The sequence below is a fragment of the Ciconia boyciana genome, chromosome 17 (genome assembly GCF_034638445.1).
Source record: "Ciconia boyciana chromosome 17, ASM3463844v1, whole genome shotgun sequence".
Lineage (NCBI taxonomy): Eukaryota > Metazoa > Chordata > Aves > Ciconiiformes > Ciconiidae > Ciconia > Ciconia boyciana.
The window spans coordinates 5,275,489-5,291,420 of NC_132950.1; the positions used below are offsets into that span (position 1 = coordinate 5,275,489).

The 15,932-nt window shown below is 52.5% G+C and overlaps 1 protein-coding gene across 5 annotated transcripts in view; it reads right to left on the minus strand.

Moving 5' to 3' along the window:
* The window catches only part of DTX2 (deltex E3 ubiquitin ligase 2), a 39,567-nt gene that overhangs the window by 1,489 nt on the left and 22,146 nt on the right, over positions 1–15,932 (minus strand). For 3 of the 5 annotated variants that reach the window (XM_072882236.1, XM_072882234.1, XM_072882237.1), the window contains 4 exons: positions 10,155–10,286; positions 1,683–1,753; positions 871–1,029; positions 622–783 (listed from right to left, as the gene is read on the minus strand). In XM_072882236.1, the coding sequence (XP_072738337.1) occupies positions 622–783; positions 871–1,029; positions 1,683–1,753; positions 10,155–10,286 (524 nt within the window). Of the gene's footprint in view, positions 1–621; positions 784–870; positions 1,030–1,682; positions 1,754–2,761; positions 2,807–10,154; positions 10,287–15,932 lie in introns of all 5 variants that reach the window. The other 2 variants (XM_072882235.1, XM_072882238.1) reach the window with 2 other exon arrangements.

The following is a 15,932-nucleotide window of genomic DNA, read 5'->3' on the forward strand; positions in this document are numbered from 1 at the left end:
CATAGGTCCATCTTAAAGCAGCTCTTCCATGTAAAAGGAGCAGGGTATTGCTGATGATGAGTATGGGGTATCTGACTTGTTCTTACGGGACATGCGAGTATTATGGGTCCTCCAAGAGAGGTCTCATGCTGGGATACAAAGCCAGCTCTTCAGATTACTTAAATTCTTGTGGGAGGCAGCCCCAAAGCAGAGCTTTTTCCATGTGGTCTGATGGCACCCTAAAAAGACCACCCAGCTCAAACCTTTGCAAGCTCACTGCAACCACCAAAACCTCCGATGTAGGTTGCGAAACCAGATGTTGGGATCTCTCCCACCTTGTGAGCGTGGGCTGAGGCTCCTCCCTGCTTCACACAGACTTTACTATACAGTCTTTACTGTAGGTGAAAGGCTGTTGTAGACCCAGAGGCCACTCTCGAAGGGGGAAAAGATCTTTCACGGGGGAGACTCAAGTCACCCATACATTGAAGAACAGCCAGTGCAGCTGCTGGCTGCATGCACCTTAGGCTGCTCAGTGGTGGGCTGCCAGCAGGTACCGTACTAGGTCCCCGTACTTCTCTGGGGGGCTCTCACTGCTTGTGCTATCTGGCAACAGCCATTCCTGCGAGCGTGCTGTGCACTCACCTGGATGCCTCTGCTGATGTGATACACAATCTGGATTGTTCCACAGTCCTTGTGGCCAGGAAGGGACTGGGGAAAAGTGGAGACCTCCATCTTCCCTTTGGGCTGAGTACCGGTTTTCTCTCCGTAGATGGTTTTACAAGAGGGGCACTGCAAACTCCCATCCTGCAGGGAGAGAGAAGCAGGCATCAGAGCTGCACAGCCGAGTCACCCGGGCACAGGGGACCTGGTAGGGACGGGCCAGCTCGGTACCTTGTTCCCATTGGAGTACATGGCCAGCATGCAGAGCATGTGGAAGGAGTGCTGGCAGTTTGTCAGACGACCGACGGTCTCCGGCTTGATCGTGCTGCACTCGCATGCGTCGCCGTAACCTGAGGGGGAGGACAGCTTCTCCATGCAGATGATACAGTCCTAGAGTCCAAGACAGCAAGGAGAAAACCACCATGTAGTGCGAGCACAGGCTGATCGTAATGACTGACCCACCGAGGAAGCGATCAAGGAGATGCTTCAGGAAGATTTGCCTTCAATGTTAATCCTTCCCTTTGAGGTTTAAGGGCACAGAGACAGGTTTCCTTGTCTGGCTGGTATCACCCCACTCCACCATCTCCTGGACAGCACAGGAAGAGAGCTGCCATCAGTCAGAGTGGGAACTGAGTACAGATACGTCCTGCTCCTCTACAGAGCAGCTCCAGTGCAGGGTTTTGATCTCTGTAGTTTTGACCTCTATGAGCATTGAGAGGACACCAAAGTCAAACTCCTTCCTCCACCCCAGGCCCTGCAGCCAGCCCCAAGGGAAATGGGGAGGCATTGCCAGGATCGGCTACTCAACCCACACCGTGCTTTCTCTGTCACAGTCCTCTGACAAGGACAAGTCACCAGTTACCACGTGGGCTTCAGGCAGTGCTGAGGCCTCTCCACCTAGTGTCAACAGTGTTGTTGCAAGCAGCAGTATCTACCACACGGGATGCCCAAGGAAGGATGGTCCTCAGGCATCGCCGTGGTTTTCACAGCACCCCAGTGAACGGGCCACTGGGCAAGCTGGAGTCACTTCACTGTCCTCTCACCTCATCGGCAGGAGAGCCCTTGACCTCGTCCAGGTACCTCTTCACCACTGCTTCTGGCTCAGTTGGTGTTGCTGCACAAGGAGAGAGACGAGAAAGAGGAGAAGGAATCAGACACTCTGTGAGGTATGACGGGCATGTGCAGGGTGAGCTAGAGAGAAGGGAGACAAGCAAGTCACTGGCCAGGACGCCAAGGAGAAAGGTTAGGGTTAGAGGGGGAGAAGAGGCTGCTCCAACTGATCCCTACCAGCCCCACAAAGGCTTTGCTATCAGAAATGGCTACCGCTAGGACCACGAGTGCCGCAGACGGGAGAACCCGCTGGCAGATGCCGGTGCCCTGCGTCATACACACAGGGGTCCGCCTGTAGCTGCTGTGCTACAGTTCTCGCCACGTACCCCAAGCGATGCCAGCCAGGTCCCAGCTGGACTTTCTTTGTGCACACCAGAGGCCAGCTAGGATCAAGCTCAACCCAAGGACACGATGGTCTCACTGGGATAGAGGGCTACATCATCTGTGGTGTCAAAGGAGAGAAGGCATTCCCACATGACCCCAGCTGACGTGGCACCTTCTCACACCCCTGCAGCTGGCACCTGATAAGGAGAGACCCAGCAATACACTAAGCTTCAGGCCTCATTTCAAGTATGGCAGAATGAGCCTTGCATCCTTAGGACGAAATAGCAGCCTTTCTCTCAAACTTCCACATACTCAAATCCAGCAAGACACAGCACAAGTCACAGGGTATATAAAACAAACCAGCTTCCTAACAGGTTCCCTATTTGCAGCACACGACACTGATATCTTCACATTTTCCTAAATATAGTCCCTGCTTCCCCATCCACTCAGGCACGGGCACCCGAGCAGCCCACCAGCATCAGCAGCCTGGTCCCCTCGGAGGTGTTTCGGGATTAAGCAACAAATATCACACAACACCCAGAGCAAGTTACTGCTGAGAGCATCAGCAGTCACCTCAACTCCCAGCCCATCCTTTTGGAGCTGCCCGGCAAGGCTTGGCTTAAGCCAGCAAGCATCGCGTGCCTCTGCACGGCACCCAGCCCCAGGCGAGAGGAGATGAGCTCCTTACCAGTCGTCAGGCCCATCACGGAGGCTTCCAGGCTCTTCCACCAGCCTAGGAAAGGAAACATTTGCACAAGTGATGTTACTACTCCGCCTGGCAGGAGGCAAAAGAGAGACCTGTCACTTGGCTTTGGGGGAACCTCGCCCTTCCTTCCTGAATCTCCTTCTGGGAGAGATCACGGGAAAGCAGTGCTGTGACGAATGGGCCAGCAAAGGCGTAGCTCTTCCTTCTACGTTCTCCTCCATCCTGGCCTGCCGAGCCGCTGGGGTGGTTTGGGGAGCAAAGGAAATGCTAGCAGCAGCCAGACAGGCCACAAGCATCTGTGCCTCACACCCCAGGGCCTCGTGAGGAGTTGTACTCCAACACTGTCACAAAGAGCTTTGCTCTTGAGCTCGTTTCTAAGCCACTGTAGGACATCAACCGTGCTTTAGCACAGAGAGTACTGCTACTCCAAATGGCCACGCTCCCAGGTGGACGCAGAGCATCGCCTTCTGGGCATCAGAGCTGTGGGTGTACCTGCACAACACGCGTCTTCAGCTCTCCCCACCCGCTTTGGGGCTTTCAAGGAAGATGGAGGGTTCACAAGAGACGCTCACACCAGAGCCAGCACCGAGCTGTTCTGCCACCCCAAAAAGCAGTCTCTGTCACCAGCAGGAAGGGGTGGGTGCTATTTTCTGGATAACCACTTTTCATGGTAAACATGGTGAAGCAGAAGGGTGCCATGCCATCCTCACATGCCGCAGGCATCCACAGGCAAGACCTGGATGGCACAGATCCTGTATCACGTAGGAGCCCCTTGTTCCCGTGAACGCCAGCTCTGCGAGCAGCTAGTGCTATGGGGGGGCCTGGGCAGACAGCACAAGGCCGCCCTGCAGCACAGACAGCTGGGTGAGATGCAACCAGGGAAGAGACGCCTTTTCACTGCAGACAAGCTGGCTCGGGGCAACAGAAGAGCGTGAGGCAGAGCGCTAACATGGGTGGAAAAATCATTTAGCTAAGGAAGACTGATGAACTGGGAGTTGGACTCTCCTAAATGAAGTCGCAGTCATTAAGATGAGTTATTTTCAGAAGGGGATTCCTGGCCATCCTGAAATACGTCATTTCTGGCAACAGTAGCAGGCAGAAGGGATGAGTGAGCACACAGAGCAAGGAGAGGAGCCCACGAGGTGAAGAGATGCTCCCTCTAAGTGCCGGTGCCAGGCAGGAGGAGAGATGCCTGACATCTGAGGCAGAGCAGGGCTGCGAGGCTCTGGAGACCCTTTGTCAGGAAGCTGGTAACAGGATAAAATAAGCATTAAGCCAAAGAGCAACACGGAAGCAGGTGTTTTCCACTTCAGGGGCATGCCAAAATCCCCTGGAAAAGCATTTCCAAGAACTGCCACAAAAAGAGCAGGAGACAAACAGGAGCCTGAGCAAGCCCTAGCCTTCCAGCTCTCAAGGCCAACAGCTCGGCAGTGCCAGGAGCTGCTTCAAGGCCTCATTGCCAGACCCCACAGGAACTGCAGCTCCTTGCCTTGCCTTTTCCAAAGATGAGAAATGGGTCCAGGAATCCTCTCTGCTGGGACCTTGCTCGCATGCAGCGGCTCAAGAGCTGCCAGCCAGGAACGAGTCGCAAGGGGATGCGATCAGTCTGAACTGTCTCAGCTCATCGTCGGACCTCAGCTCAGTGCTTACTGTGCCCGAAGCCCTCCCAGCTGTGTGCTCTGTGATGTCCCCGCTCCAGACTGGCAAACACAGGGTGGCACTTTCCATGCACAGCAGTTGGAAGCAGGCTCTGGTTTGCAACTGCAAGAGACCTTCACGGTCACACGGGAGACAGAGGCTTCAGCTTCTTCTGCTCTGCAAGTTTTGGAGGGGACCGTGTGAGCAGGGCTGGCTGCTACCCACCGTAACTCCATCCGCTTCCACGAGTACCCAGTCATGATGACCACCACATTCCCATTCCTGGGGATCCCGTGCTGCCGGCCAGGCTGACCAAGTCCTTCTCCATCTGGACTGTGTTTTCCATGTGGCTCTTTTTGAAGTGACCTTCTTGTCTCCTTTGGCTATGGGCTGGAGAAAGCAGTGCCAAAAAGATGCACAGACAAAGGTGGTGAAGACAGCGAGGGAAGCGAGCAGAGAGGGTGTGTTACACCAGCAGCAACGTCTGCCCAGTACTTGGCAGAACGCCCCAGCTCACCTGCTCCCACCTGCACAGCAGATCTGAGCAGCTTTAGAGCAATTCACCTTGCTCAGGATGGTGGAGGATGCTCTTTCCCTGCAGCCCCTGCTGTGCATTTCTCTTGCTGTTGACTTTCCTTCCTCTGTAGCAGCTCAGAGAAATGAAGAGATGACTTGCCCAAGAACTGGCCAGGCTCATTTGAGCCAAATCAATGAAAGGAGATAAAAATCCTGGTGCAGAGCCAGGTAAGAGTGAGGACAAGAAAGCTCTTTGCAGAGTCTGTGGGGTACAGCAGGGATTTTGGGCAAAGCAAATGGCATTATACCACCTCACCAGCTGGCATTAGGATGGAGCTGGGGGCAATGAGACAGGCAGAAGAAGGTGATGCAGCCCTCAGCCATCCTTAGGAAACCCATGCCTGATGGGTTTGCGTTGTGGCATCTCTGATCTGTTCCTGTCACTTTGCTGTGATAATGCTCTGATGCATTTAGATCCACCAAGGTTGTCTGGAGAGAGAAAGGGCTGGGGAGCCCAGATGCTTTAGAAAATCTGTCCCCAGCTGCAAGTGCTTGAATGTCCAATCCCAAGGAAGTCTTTTGATGCTGACAACTTTTTTTCAGCAAGGGTAGCGAAGCCCACACCGCCTTCCTTGCCTCTGAAGAAAGGCTGTTCCTTGGGCAGACCAGCACATCTGGCAGGCCACATCCCAGCAGCACGGGAAGGAGCTAGAAGGCGGCTGGGAGGCACAGCACCTGCCACGGCACGAGCCACATATGCTTCAGCGCATGAATCACTTCCTTACTGGACCATTTGCTCCATAAAAGTGTTTGCCTGCAAATCTTTGTTCTAGCCATCCCTTGGGATCATCAAGGCCTGTTCAGTCCCCATAGTTTTCAGGATTCAATAGCGGATTGAAAATGCAATAGCAGAACTGACCGATGCTGTTTATCACCAGCTGGCGCAATGCTGTGCTATTGATTTATCTGGGATGTGAAGGAATGTTTACCATTCTTTCATTTACAAAGAGAGGAATAACGATTTCTTTTTTAATGCTTCCCCTTCCTCCCTGTAGATAAGTTGCTTGCTGAAGCAAGGGCTTTCCATGGGCAACATTTAACAGATGTGTTTTGAATCCTTCCTCAGCAACCAAATGCTTGCAGCAGTAACATACTTCCTTCTGTATCCCAAAGAGCCATATGGTTTGCAGCAGACTTTTTTTTTTTTGATACACTGCGCAGGCCAGACACAGGTTATTTCTAGTTATTGCCATGGACAGTCACCCAGCTCTGATCACCTCTGCCCTCTGTTCCCTGGATTTACAAGGGCTGGACCTACTAGCCTCAGCCCCAAGAGAGTCATCCAGAGATCAGGAAGGTGAGAGGAGATTTGGTGTTGAAAACAGCTTTCTCCACATTTAGCATTTCAGCAGGCTAACCAAGCCACCGGGCTGCTCTGATCCCGACACAGAGCATCCCTGTTACTGCAGCCTGTCTCCTGTAGCAGATGGTCCCCCATGGGAACAGCGAGCTCCCCCGACTGCGATGGGTTCCCTGGTCCCACCCGTCCCATAGGCACTGGCACAGGCCACAGTCCCAGTTGTGGACGGACAGGACATATGGGAAGCAGAGTCAGCTGGGATTACTCCCCTTGCCTAGCCAGATCCCATCCTGCTTGGCAGGGAAGGACGAGCATGCTCATCTCCTCTCCCTCCATGACCACAGCACTCTGCACAGGACCGCCCACCCCAGAGAGAATGTGCAGGGAAACCTCCAAGTCAGGGGAAAAGCAGGCTGTGATCCCATCAGCCGAAAGGGTAACAAGTGGCACAACAGGCTCAAAACAACGCCTTCTCCCCTCAGTCCCCCTCCGTGGCAGGCAGCTCCACTCCCAAGCAGCACAGCAGCACTCGGAGAGAGCTGGACAAGCCGTTCGCCTCCCTCCCGGACAGCCGACGGGGTCTCAGCCCACCCCGAGTGCGCAGTCAGCAGCGCTGGCACGAGGCAGCGGCTGCAGCAGCCCGAGGAAGCGCAGTGCCGTGCTGGACGGCGGGAAGGCAGCGCCGATCCATCAGGACGGCGGACGCTGCCAGGCCGTGTGCCAGCACCGACAGCACAGTGCCAGCCCGGAGACTATGGCTTCCCCGAGACCTGCAGCACTCACAGCGCAGCACTTGTCTGTGCCAGAGACATCATTGCCAGAACAGCAACGACGTTAACGAGTCCTGACTAATTAGCACCTTTGTTTAACATAACCCAGCTATTCGCCAAGCTGGCTGCAATTCCATCAACATCGCCTCAACCTGCGTGGGGCCAGGGTTTGCGGCAGCAGGAGGGAGCAGGAAGGGGCTCGGCAGGGATACGCTGCACCCACCACCACCTATTTTGGCACCAGCTGGTTGTAGTCAGCACACTGATGGCCTCCTCCTGGATGCACAGCTCTTGCTAGAGCTCTCCATGATGGAAAAACTTGGAGGGGTGAGGGAGGGGAAAGGGCATGTGATACAGAAATTCAGGGCGCAAAACAGGTCCATCTCTGCCTGTTGGCAGCTTCAGGGCCTGCAAAGGGAAAAAGAACAGTCTGGCCGAAGTCAGGCTCACTACTTTCACTGCAGAGCAGCGTTCCTAAGCCCGGAGGGGTGTTGTACAAACACAGCTTGTTCCTGGGAGGGACTGAGCACCCTCTTCATCCCAGGAGTCGTGCACTCTGCAGGATCAGCCCCCCTGCCCCCAGCAAAGGGGACCCTACTTTCTACAGCGAGAGGGGGGGATTGTAGCAAACTAAAACAGAGAAAGGCACCCCCTTCTCACGGGTCAGCGTTGGAAAGGGCAGAGCTGGCAAAGCATCTCCTCTGCAGCACGTCCCGAGCAGGACCAGGACGGCTGGGACAAATCCTGCCGTGCCAGAGGGGAGAAGGAGCTGCCTGGTGCCCCTTCCCCAGACACCGCCCCATCCCTCCTGCCGGTGTCCCCTCTCTGCTCCCCGCTCCGGACGTGTCCTGGCCCCAGCAGGTGGCATCGGTGAGCTGGCAGGGAGATGGCAGCCAGGCAGGTCCCCAAGACTAGCTCTCCAGGCTGGCACCGGGAACAGCCCTGGGGCTGAGCCGGCTGCCCGGTCGCTCCCGGGGGCCGAGGCTGGTGCCAGCCCTGCCCCGGCACACCCAGCCTTTGGCCAAGGTGCGGCTCTCGGCAGCCCCGGCAGGCAACACACGTGTGCTCCTGGGTGCTGCAGCAAGTGCTGATGAACCAGCATCTCACGGAGGAAGAGGCCTTGCTGGTGGGGTGCGTAACACCCGGCACGGCTACAGCCACCCCTCTGCTCCCCGGTGGATACCTCACGCCATGTGTGCTGCTCTCACCCCCCAGCCCATATCCCATCCTCCCCACCTGCCCCGTTTCATGCTCTGCGTTGCTGCGCTCCCCACCCTGCTCAGAAGTTGCAAGACATATCCTCCTGTTAACACCACACCCGGTTGCTTGCACCCGCATCTCCTCCACACCGAGGAGGGGCTGGATGCTGCGAGCATGCTGCTACCAACAGACCCCACCGAGGAGAAGCTGGCAGCCAGCTGCACCGCACAGGAGCGGGGCTGTGTGTCTGTGGCCACACCTTGCCCTAAATACAGCTAGTTTCATGTCATTAACCAGCAGCAGGTAACCAACACCAATGGCAGGCCCGGCCCTCACTTTTTCGGGCTCCTCCAGTGACAGGGGCAAGGCAATGCCTCTGCGGGAGGGCCTGGCCTCTCCACAGCTCTGTTTCAGCACAGTTTCCAGGGCATCCCCACCACCAGCCCTCACCCCCAGCTGCGGAGGGCTGCACGGATGCTGCCCGCACCAGGAGCCAGCCTTGCCGGCTGGCTCTGCAGGGTGAGATCCTCATCCAGCCCCTCTGCCAGCCGGCCACCTCCGCTCGGCTCTTCTCCTTCACCTCCCATTTTCCTTTGCTCCTCCTGTTCTTCGCTGCTTCTCCTGCCGCCCCCTGCTTTCTCCTCCCCCTCTATCACACATCCTACTCCACATTTGCACTCTCTCTCCCCTTCTTGCTGTTTGCATCTCCTCCTCCCAGCTCCCTCCATAATACATTTCCACAAGATACCTCTCTCTGCATTTAATTTCTGTTTTCCTTCTACCAACCTTCCTGCCTCTTTTGGACAGGTTTGGACCTCACTTCCCCATGAAGCCTCCTCACTGCATGCATGGACTCCAAGGAGAGAGACACTGGCACCAAGAAACTCCCCAGACAGCCAGATGCCTCTTCCCCTCCACCTCAGGCTCTTCCCTCTTTCTTAAATGCAAGCACCTCCATGTTGAACACCCCCCACCTCTAGTCCCCCCTTCACTTATCTGAAGGGGGAAGCACCTTAGGTGTGGTGGTGGTTGACCACCCCAGGACACCTGTGCTGGGGTTGGCAAACGACCTCTACAGCTACACCAGGCTGGGTTCACACCTACCCCTGCAGAGTCCCAGGGCTGCTACACACGGGTGGGACCCAGGCTCTAAAGTGGGAGCCCACCAACTCTGCAAGTGCAAGGGTGTGGGATGCCAGTGAGAGATGAAGAGGAGAAATGAAGGCCCTGCCCTGGAGGTGGCTCAGCTTGGCAGGAGAGCTGGGGTAACCCAGCCTTTCCTGCCAGGGCACGTCCACCAGAGAGGGCTCCACTCCACTCCACACAGAGGTAGAGTCCTCGGCAATTCAACCCTGAAAGCCCTGTATGACTCAGGGCCTGCTTGTCTGGAAGCTCCTTCTCATCCTGTGACTCAACCGTGACAAGCATGGTTCACAAGCAAACCTCCTCATGAGGGCATGTATGGATTAAGTGTTCTCCTTGATGGTCCCTCAGATCCCAGACTTGTCCCACTAATGAGTCAGAGAAGGTCCTGGAACACGGACACCCAGGGCTCCCCAAGAGGGTGTGCGGGACCATGGGGGAGGCTGCAGGAGCCTCTGACATGCACAGGGAACAACTGCTGCTCCAGCTCCAATGACTGATGGAAACGAGCAGAGCTACCACAGGACAGGGTCTACTTTATCATCTTATTTTACAGCCTATCAGAGACTGTGCAGGCCAGAGGAGACGTGCCCTGCTTCTCCCCTTGATGGGACGAACATCATCAGTCAAATCAGAAGAGCCAAGAGGGTGGGGGGAAGAGACAAGGGGAAAGGAGGGAGGCAGAACAAGTGCAGAGAGATAAAGAGAAGGAGATGGAAGCAAATATCAGAGTTTGAGCAGGAACTACCTTTCTTGGACACTTTCCTCCCCTCCTTAACTGAGCTGTGTTTTTTAGTGGCTTTATGGGTGCTGGCAGCTTGCGGCACACAGGTGAGGTGCACGGGGAGTCCAGCGGCTGACATCAGAATAGCCGTCATGCCTACAGCAGGTACAAGATCAACATGCAGGAAGGAAACAACGGGGAAACACATTCATTAAAAAAAACTTTAACCTTTCAAAGAAAATTTTAAAAGATAAAATAAAACAAAACCCAAGCCCTTGATTCAGAGGACATAAAACACCTGAGAGGCAATGGGGTTGGAGTCAGCACAAGGACAGGATCCAGAGGCTTTTAGAGGGAGGAGCCCAGGCAGCGAATTAAAGCAGGGAAATAACGGGCACACGTCTCACCCGTGATCCTCTGAGCTGGTGTGTGAACAGGACCTTCCTCTTTGCCTTGGCTTTAGGGCTCCTCAGGCATCGAGTCTGCTGTGGTGCAAAGTCCTCCTGCTCAGCGGAGCCCTGGAAGCAGCCCTGACCCTGGGGGCCTGAAGGATGAGGGGCATCACCTGTAACCCCTAAAGGTCCTGCTCAGCTACTCCCCACTAAAGCTATGTGTTTCAAAGGCATCGCACCAAACCGATGCCCAGAGCGCAGCTTAACTGCCTTCAAACACTGCAGCGGTGCCGGGCTGACCGTGGGCTGGAGCTGCCCCACTCAATCCCCCACCAGACGAGCCCCATGGCGGCAGCCCCCCGCTCACCCCACACCATCTCCTCCTGGGCACTCCAGTTTTTCCTAGCACCCGCAGCTGCAATGCAATTCTCACCCTCCCCCATCCCAGCCAGCTGTATTCATGGGATGCAGTTTGTTAAAGCTAATGAATCATTAAAAAGGACAGCCATTCCCTGAAGGTAAAATTGGCACACGGAGAGCTACAGGACTGATCACGCTGATCTAATACGATGTTCGCCCACGAAATACAGGCCAGTTACAAGTCATAACATTTCTAATGTGGCATGTTGCTGTTAAACTTACATTCAAGAAAACACCTGCCTTTGCTTTCCCAAGAAATGACCTTCCCACCTGCAACAGCCATCACCAGAACTAAAAAAGAAAAAAAATGCTTATGGCTGCAAATTAACAGCAGACAACCTAAAAGCCAGCATTTCCCCAAAAGTTACCTCTGAAGGCAGCAAAACCACATCCTAACACTATGGAAACTATGCAGGACGCTGGCAAGAATAATTCACAGCCAAAGCTGAGATTTGTAAGGATTTTCTTTTTCCAAGCCTCTATTCAGCCAGGTTGGGAAAGGAAGATAAGAGCACATTTGTTTGGGACAAAAATAAGGTACCTTGCCCAGACATGACTGAAAATCAAGTTATGACAGGAAGCATCAGCCAGCTTTGTGTGCAAGTGGTAAGACTATTTTCTGCCTCAAACATGCAACCAGTCAAGAACCCGTGCCTTGTGACTAGAAATCCCCGGCGCAAAGCCCCTGTCAACGCCCCGCAAGCAGAACTACCCTACGCAGTGCCAACCGCGTGTTGCGCCTACTTCACATAAGGTCCAAGCACAATAAATATTCCAGAACCTGTTCAAGTCCTTTTTTGATACACGAAGTTGGATGGTTTTACTAAAATCGTCATTGTTGATCTGGATCCGAGGCGTAGCCCACCAGTTCCCAGGAGCTGCAGGGCCGGAGGAGGATCTTCAAAGCATACAAAGACGGCGTTAGTACCCTCACCCTCCTGACAGCGCTGGGCTGTTCCCTGCAGGTACAGCCGTGGAGAGCCCCGATGGCAGTACAAGCCATCTCTAACTGAACATCGGATCCAGAAATTTCACCATCAAAATAACTTCCTTTAAGTCTTGAACTAAAGACTGCAAGACCATTGCACGCTCTCAACCGCAGTCTAAGCCAGCAGTCCTTCACTACTCCCAGGGAGCCTTAAGCACCAGCTTAAGTGTTCCCATAACAAAAGCTACTTGTTTTTTGAGCGAGTGAGTACAACCGCACACCTTAAGCCCAGCAACAGCACCAAAGCTGCCGCCTGCGTGTGCACCAGGCAGGTACTTTCCCCTTTCAGCAGGTTAAAGGACAGTCAGAGGTGTTCCCAGAAGAGCAGTACCAACTCATGCTGCTTAGAGAGCCTGGAGGAACAATATTCCTGAGAAACAGGCAAGATGCTGGACCTCCCCATGGCTGGGGGAGATCATCTCGGACAGCCTGACCCCACCGAGGCTGTAAATACAATTAGCCAGAATTGGTGCAGAGAAGGAAACGGTGAAGTTGTCTCCAAAAAACCTGCTCCTAAGCAGTGCGATCACACTGATTGCAGAGACTGACATTTGAAAAGCAAGTCCAAAGACTAACAGGGATTATCACCACCTACGCACAGCTGACTGATAGCCAAATGCAAAATTAATGCTTTCTTCTTAAGAGATCAATACTGTCTTGCCAACATTAACATGCAAGAGCCCATTTACAAAAAAAAAAAAAAGAGAACACGACAGAAGCAGAGGCTGAACAACTGACTTCAGACTCAATGCTGGAGAACAAAATGTTGCCTTCAGCAGTCAGACCAAGTGAAGAGCACAGGCCACAGAACCTGAGCTGAGTTCAGTTACCCTCTAACACAGCCCCTCTCATACCTGGAATAACATGTCCAAAACTGCCTGCCAGCATCACGAATCATTGCAAAGAAAATAAACATGTATTCCAAGAATTTTCTCTCTTTCATTTTATGAGCTGCAAACACATCTATAACTCCACACAGACATACAGCACAGGGCAAACATGGGACCGGGAGAATTACCCCCAACCAAATGTTCTCCCATGGACAATCTTAAACCGGCCAAGAATTTTTACCTTCTGCTGCCTTTGGAGAGACACACAATGAATCATCTTCCACAGATTCAAATCAAGAGAGCATTCAAAAAGGGGCTGTTCTGGTGTTACATTGCTCTTCTGGCTCATCTCAAAACCCAGCAGCAATGCCTCCTTTAAGGCTCTAATACAATACTGGAAATCTCAGCATCTAACAATCCTCCCACAAGTTTGGTGACAAGAGTCCCCAGTAAGGGATCTCCTGTGATCCAAGCCTTACGTGGGAGTGTGTGTTCATACAAAGTGCCAAAAGAATACACAGACACACATCACATCTGCAGACTGATTCTCCAATTCTGACCTGTGGACACAACAATTCCAATTCAAACTCATTGTAGGCATCTGTGGAGTCATGTCAGGAGCAAATCTGGCCCTGTACCTGGATAAATTCTCACCTGAAAGCACAAGGGCCAAGCTGCAACAGGATAAGCTTGCCCAGACCAAGACTGCTTTGGATGCCCACGTGTTCCTGCAGGAGTTCCTGCTGCTCCCTAGCTACCCCAGGAGCTTGAAAAATATTAATGGGTATGTTCACACTTTCATTTGGCCACTGGGTTTCTTCCCTGCAAGGACTGCAGGAGGGAAGAGACAGAAAGCCTTGCAAAGCATCCTTTGGCATCTGGTCCAATCCTACTAATGTGTGCAATAAGCACACTCGGAGAACTGCCTCTTTTCTCTTCCTCAAAGCATCTATTTAGCCAGAAGTACATTACTGACTCCTTGGGGTAAAACTCTTTTCACTGGAGCTATGACAACATCCGCTGGCCTTTCTCAGCCTGACGAGTAAATAAGGCACTTTTGTAATATCCTGTGGAGAAGCTGAGCATGCAAAAAACACCCTTACATAATGTAATGAGCGTTGACCACACGCTTGCTCACATAGCCAGCCTAACATGCCGCTCCGGTCACCGGCTCTGGCTACTGATCTGTATTTGCACAGACCTCAGACTGGTATGCCCTTGGTTCCAGTCCTGGATTTAAGCAGGTAGAGGGGAAAGGGCAGAGCTTGCCTTCAAATAACATGAGATCTCAAAGAAGCACTGTTAATTTGTAAGATTATATTCACCAGCAAAATTATGATGGTTGGTATGTTCCCAAATGCCCCAGCTCTAGGAATCCTGCAAACGAGAAACACTCAGTTTCATTTAACAAAAAGCTAATTCCTGGTCTTCATCTTAAAAATAGTATTAGAAGGGCCTTCACATGACCTCCTAGTCCACCCCCCAGCCCCAAGGCACACACCTAAACTACATTATTTCCAAGAGATGTTAGTCCAGCTGATCCTTAAACACTGGTTCAACAGTTCGCTCAGACCTCTGTTCTGGTATTTCACCATCCTAACCAAGTACTGAGGAGGAAAGAAAAAGCTTGAAAGCCAAGTTTCCACGTGCACCTTGAAGTATTAAAATAGCAGAAAGCAAGGAAAAAGAAATGTCTTTTTTGTACAAAACATGATTTTAAAGTCAGCTTCATGATTTCTGGGATCCCACGTGGTGCTTTTGGAAGATGTGGGGTTGACAGTGTTACGAATCCCTCACTCAAATCCCCAGGCGCTCATCACACAAATTAAACCCAGCTTCTCATTCAGACCCGCATGATCCCCCATCTCCTGTTTATCCACCAGAAATTCCCTCTGCATCCAAAAGATGCACCTGCAGCATTTCTCGAGATCGTCCACAAGATTCAGGGGTTTTATTTCTCCTGCGTTAAACCAGAGCCAAAGCTGCTGAGAAGCACCTCGGGATGGAGACGAAGGGTTGCGAGACTTCTGGACACACTTCCCAGAATAAAGCCTTCTTCAGTTCACATCTGAGACTGCCCTCTCCCCCACGTCATCACGGAGCCCTTGAGTACCCAAGCCTTTCCACCACTGATTCTGAAGGAAAGAGTCATGCAGCGGGGACCAGAGGAACAAAGGGGGCCCAGCCTGTGCGTTAGAGAATAACGAGTAACTCAAACACCATCTGCAGGATTTTAAATATGAACAAAATACCACTTCCCAGAAGAGGCAGAGAACAGAGAGTGGAGCATAGAGGGGAAGAAGGTGTCCCTAAAGACGCAGCTAATTAACATTTTGATAAAATTTGGCCTTTTTACCAGAACTCTGCTGCTTGCTTTTTACCAGAAATGTTCCCAGAGATTTATTTTCCTTTTGCTTGCTAATTAACTTGTCCAGATCTTTCCTCTGCTCCTATGTGATTTTAAGGACAGACTCAAATTCAGATTTTTCTCCTCCCTTGCACCTCTGAGGTCTGCCACATTTGGCAGAAGGCAGCACAGCACCAAAGCTGCATCCTACAAAGACCTGGATCTGAAGGAGACACTGGCCCCAGGGAGCTGCTTCTGCACTGACCGCACTCAGCCCAGCCCATGCAGCTCTGCACTCCCCTGCAACTCAGCATGCCTCTTGTTACCTGCCTCGTGGAGAGCTACAGATTATTAAAATGAATCATTATTCCCTCTTTTGAACCCCCAGCCTCCAACAACAGAGAAATCAATTAAAAGCTTAACCATTAAATGGTGGTAAACGGCTTATAGTACTGAGCTCTCCTGCAGCCGTTTATATCTAAATGTTGCACTACAAGCCATAAGCAGACCATGCGTATTCACCTCTTCCAAATTAACAGTGGATGACTTGCACGTGTAGAATAAGATCACCGTTAACAACATTAACACAGCCTGGATTCACCAGGGCTCTTCAGTTCTTTGCTGTATTTACCTTTATGTGATTAAGTACCTAATTACACAGTCAGTGCTAATAGCCAGGGGATGAAATTCAGAGCTTTTATAAGCAAGGGGAGTTCTTCTGCTCAGGTCATCCACCTAGACGAGGTCTGAGCTTGACTTTACACCTCATTTCCACAAAGACTGATTTGCTAACGGCGAGACAGATGGGCTGCTTGCTGTCAGAGG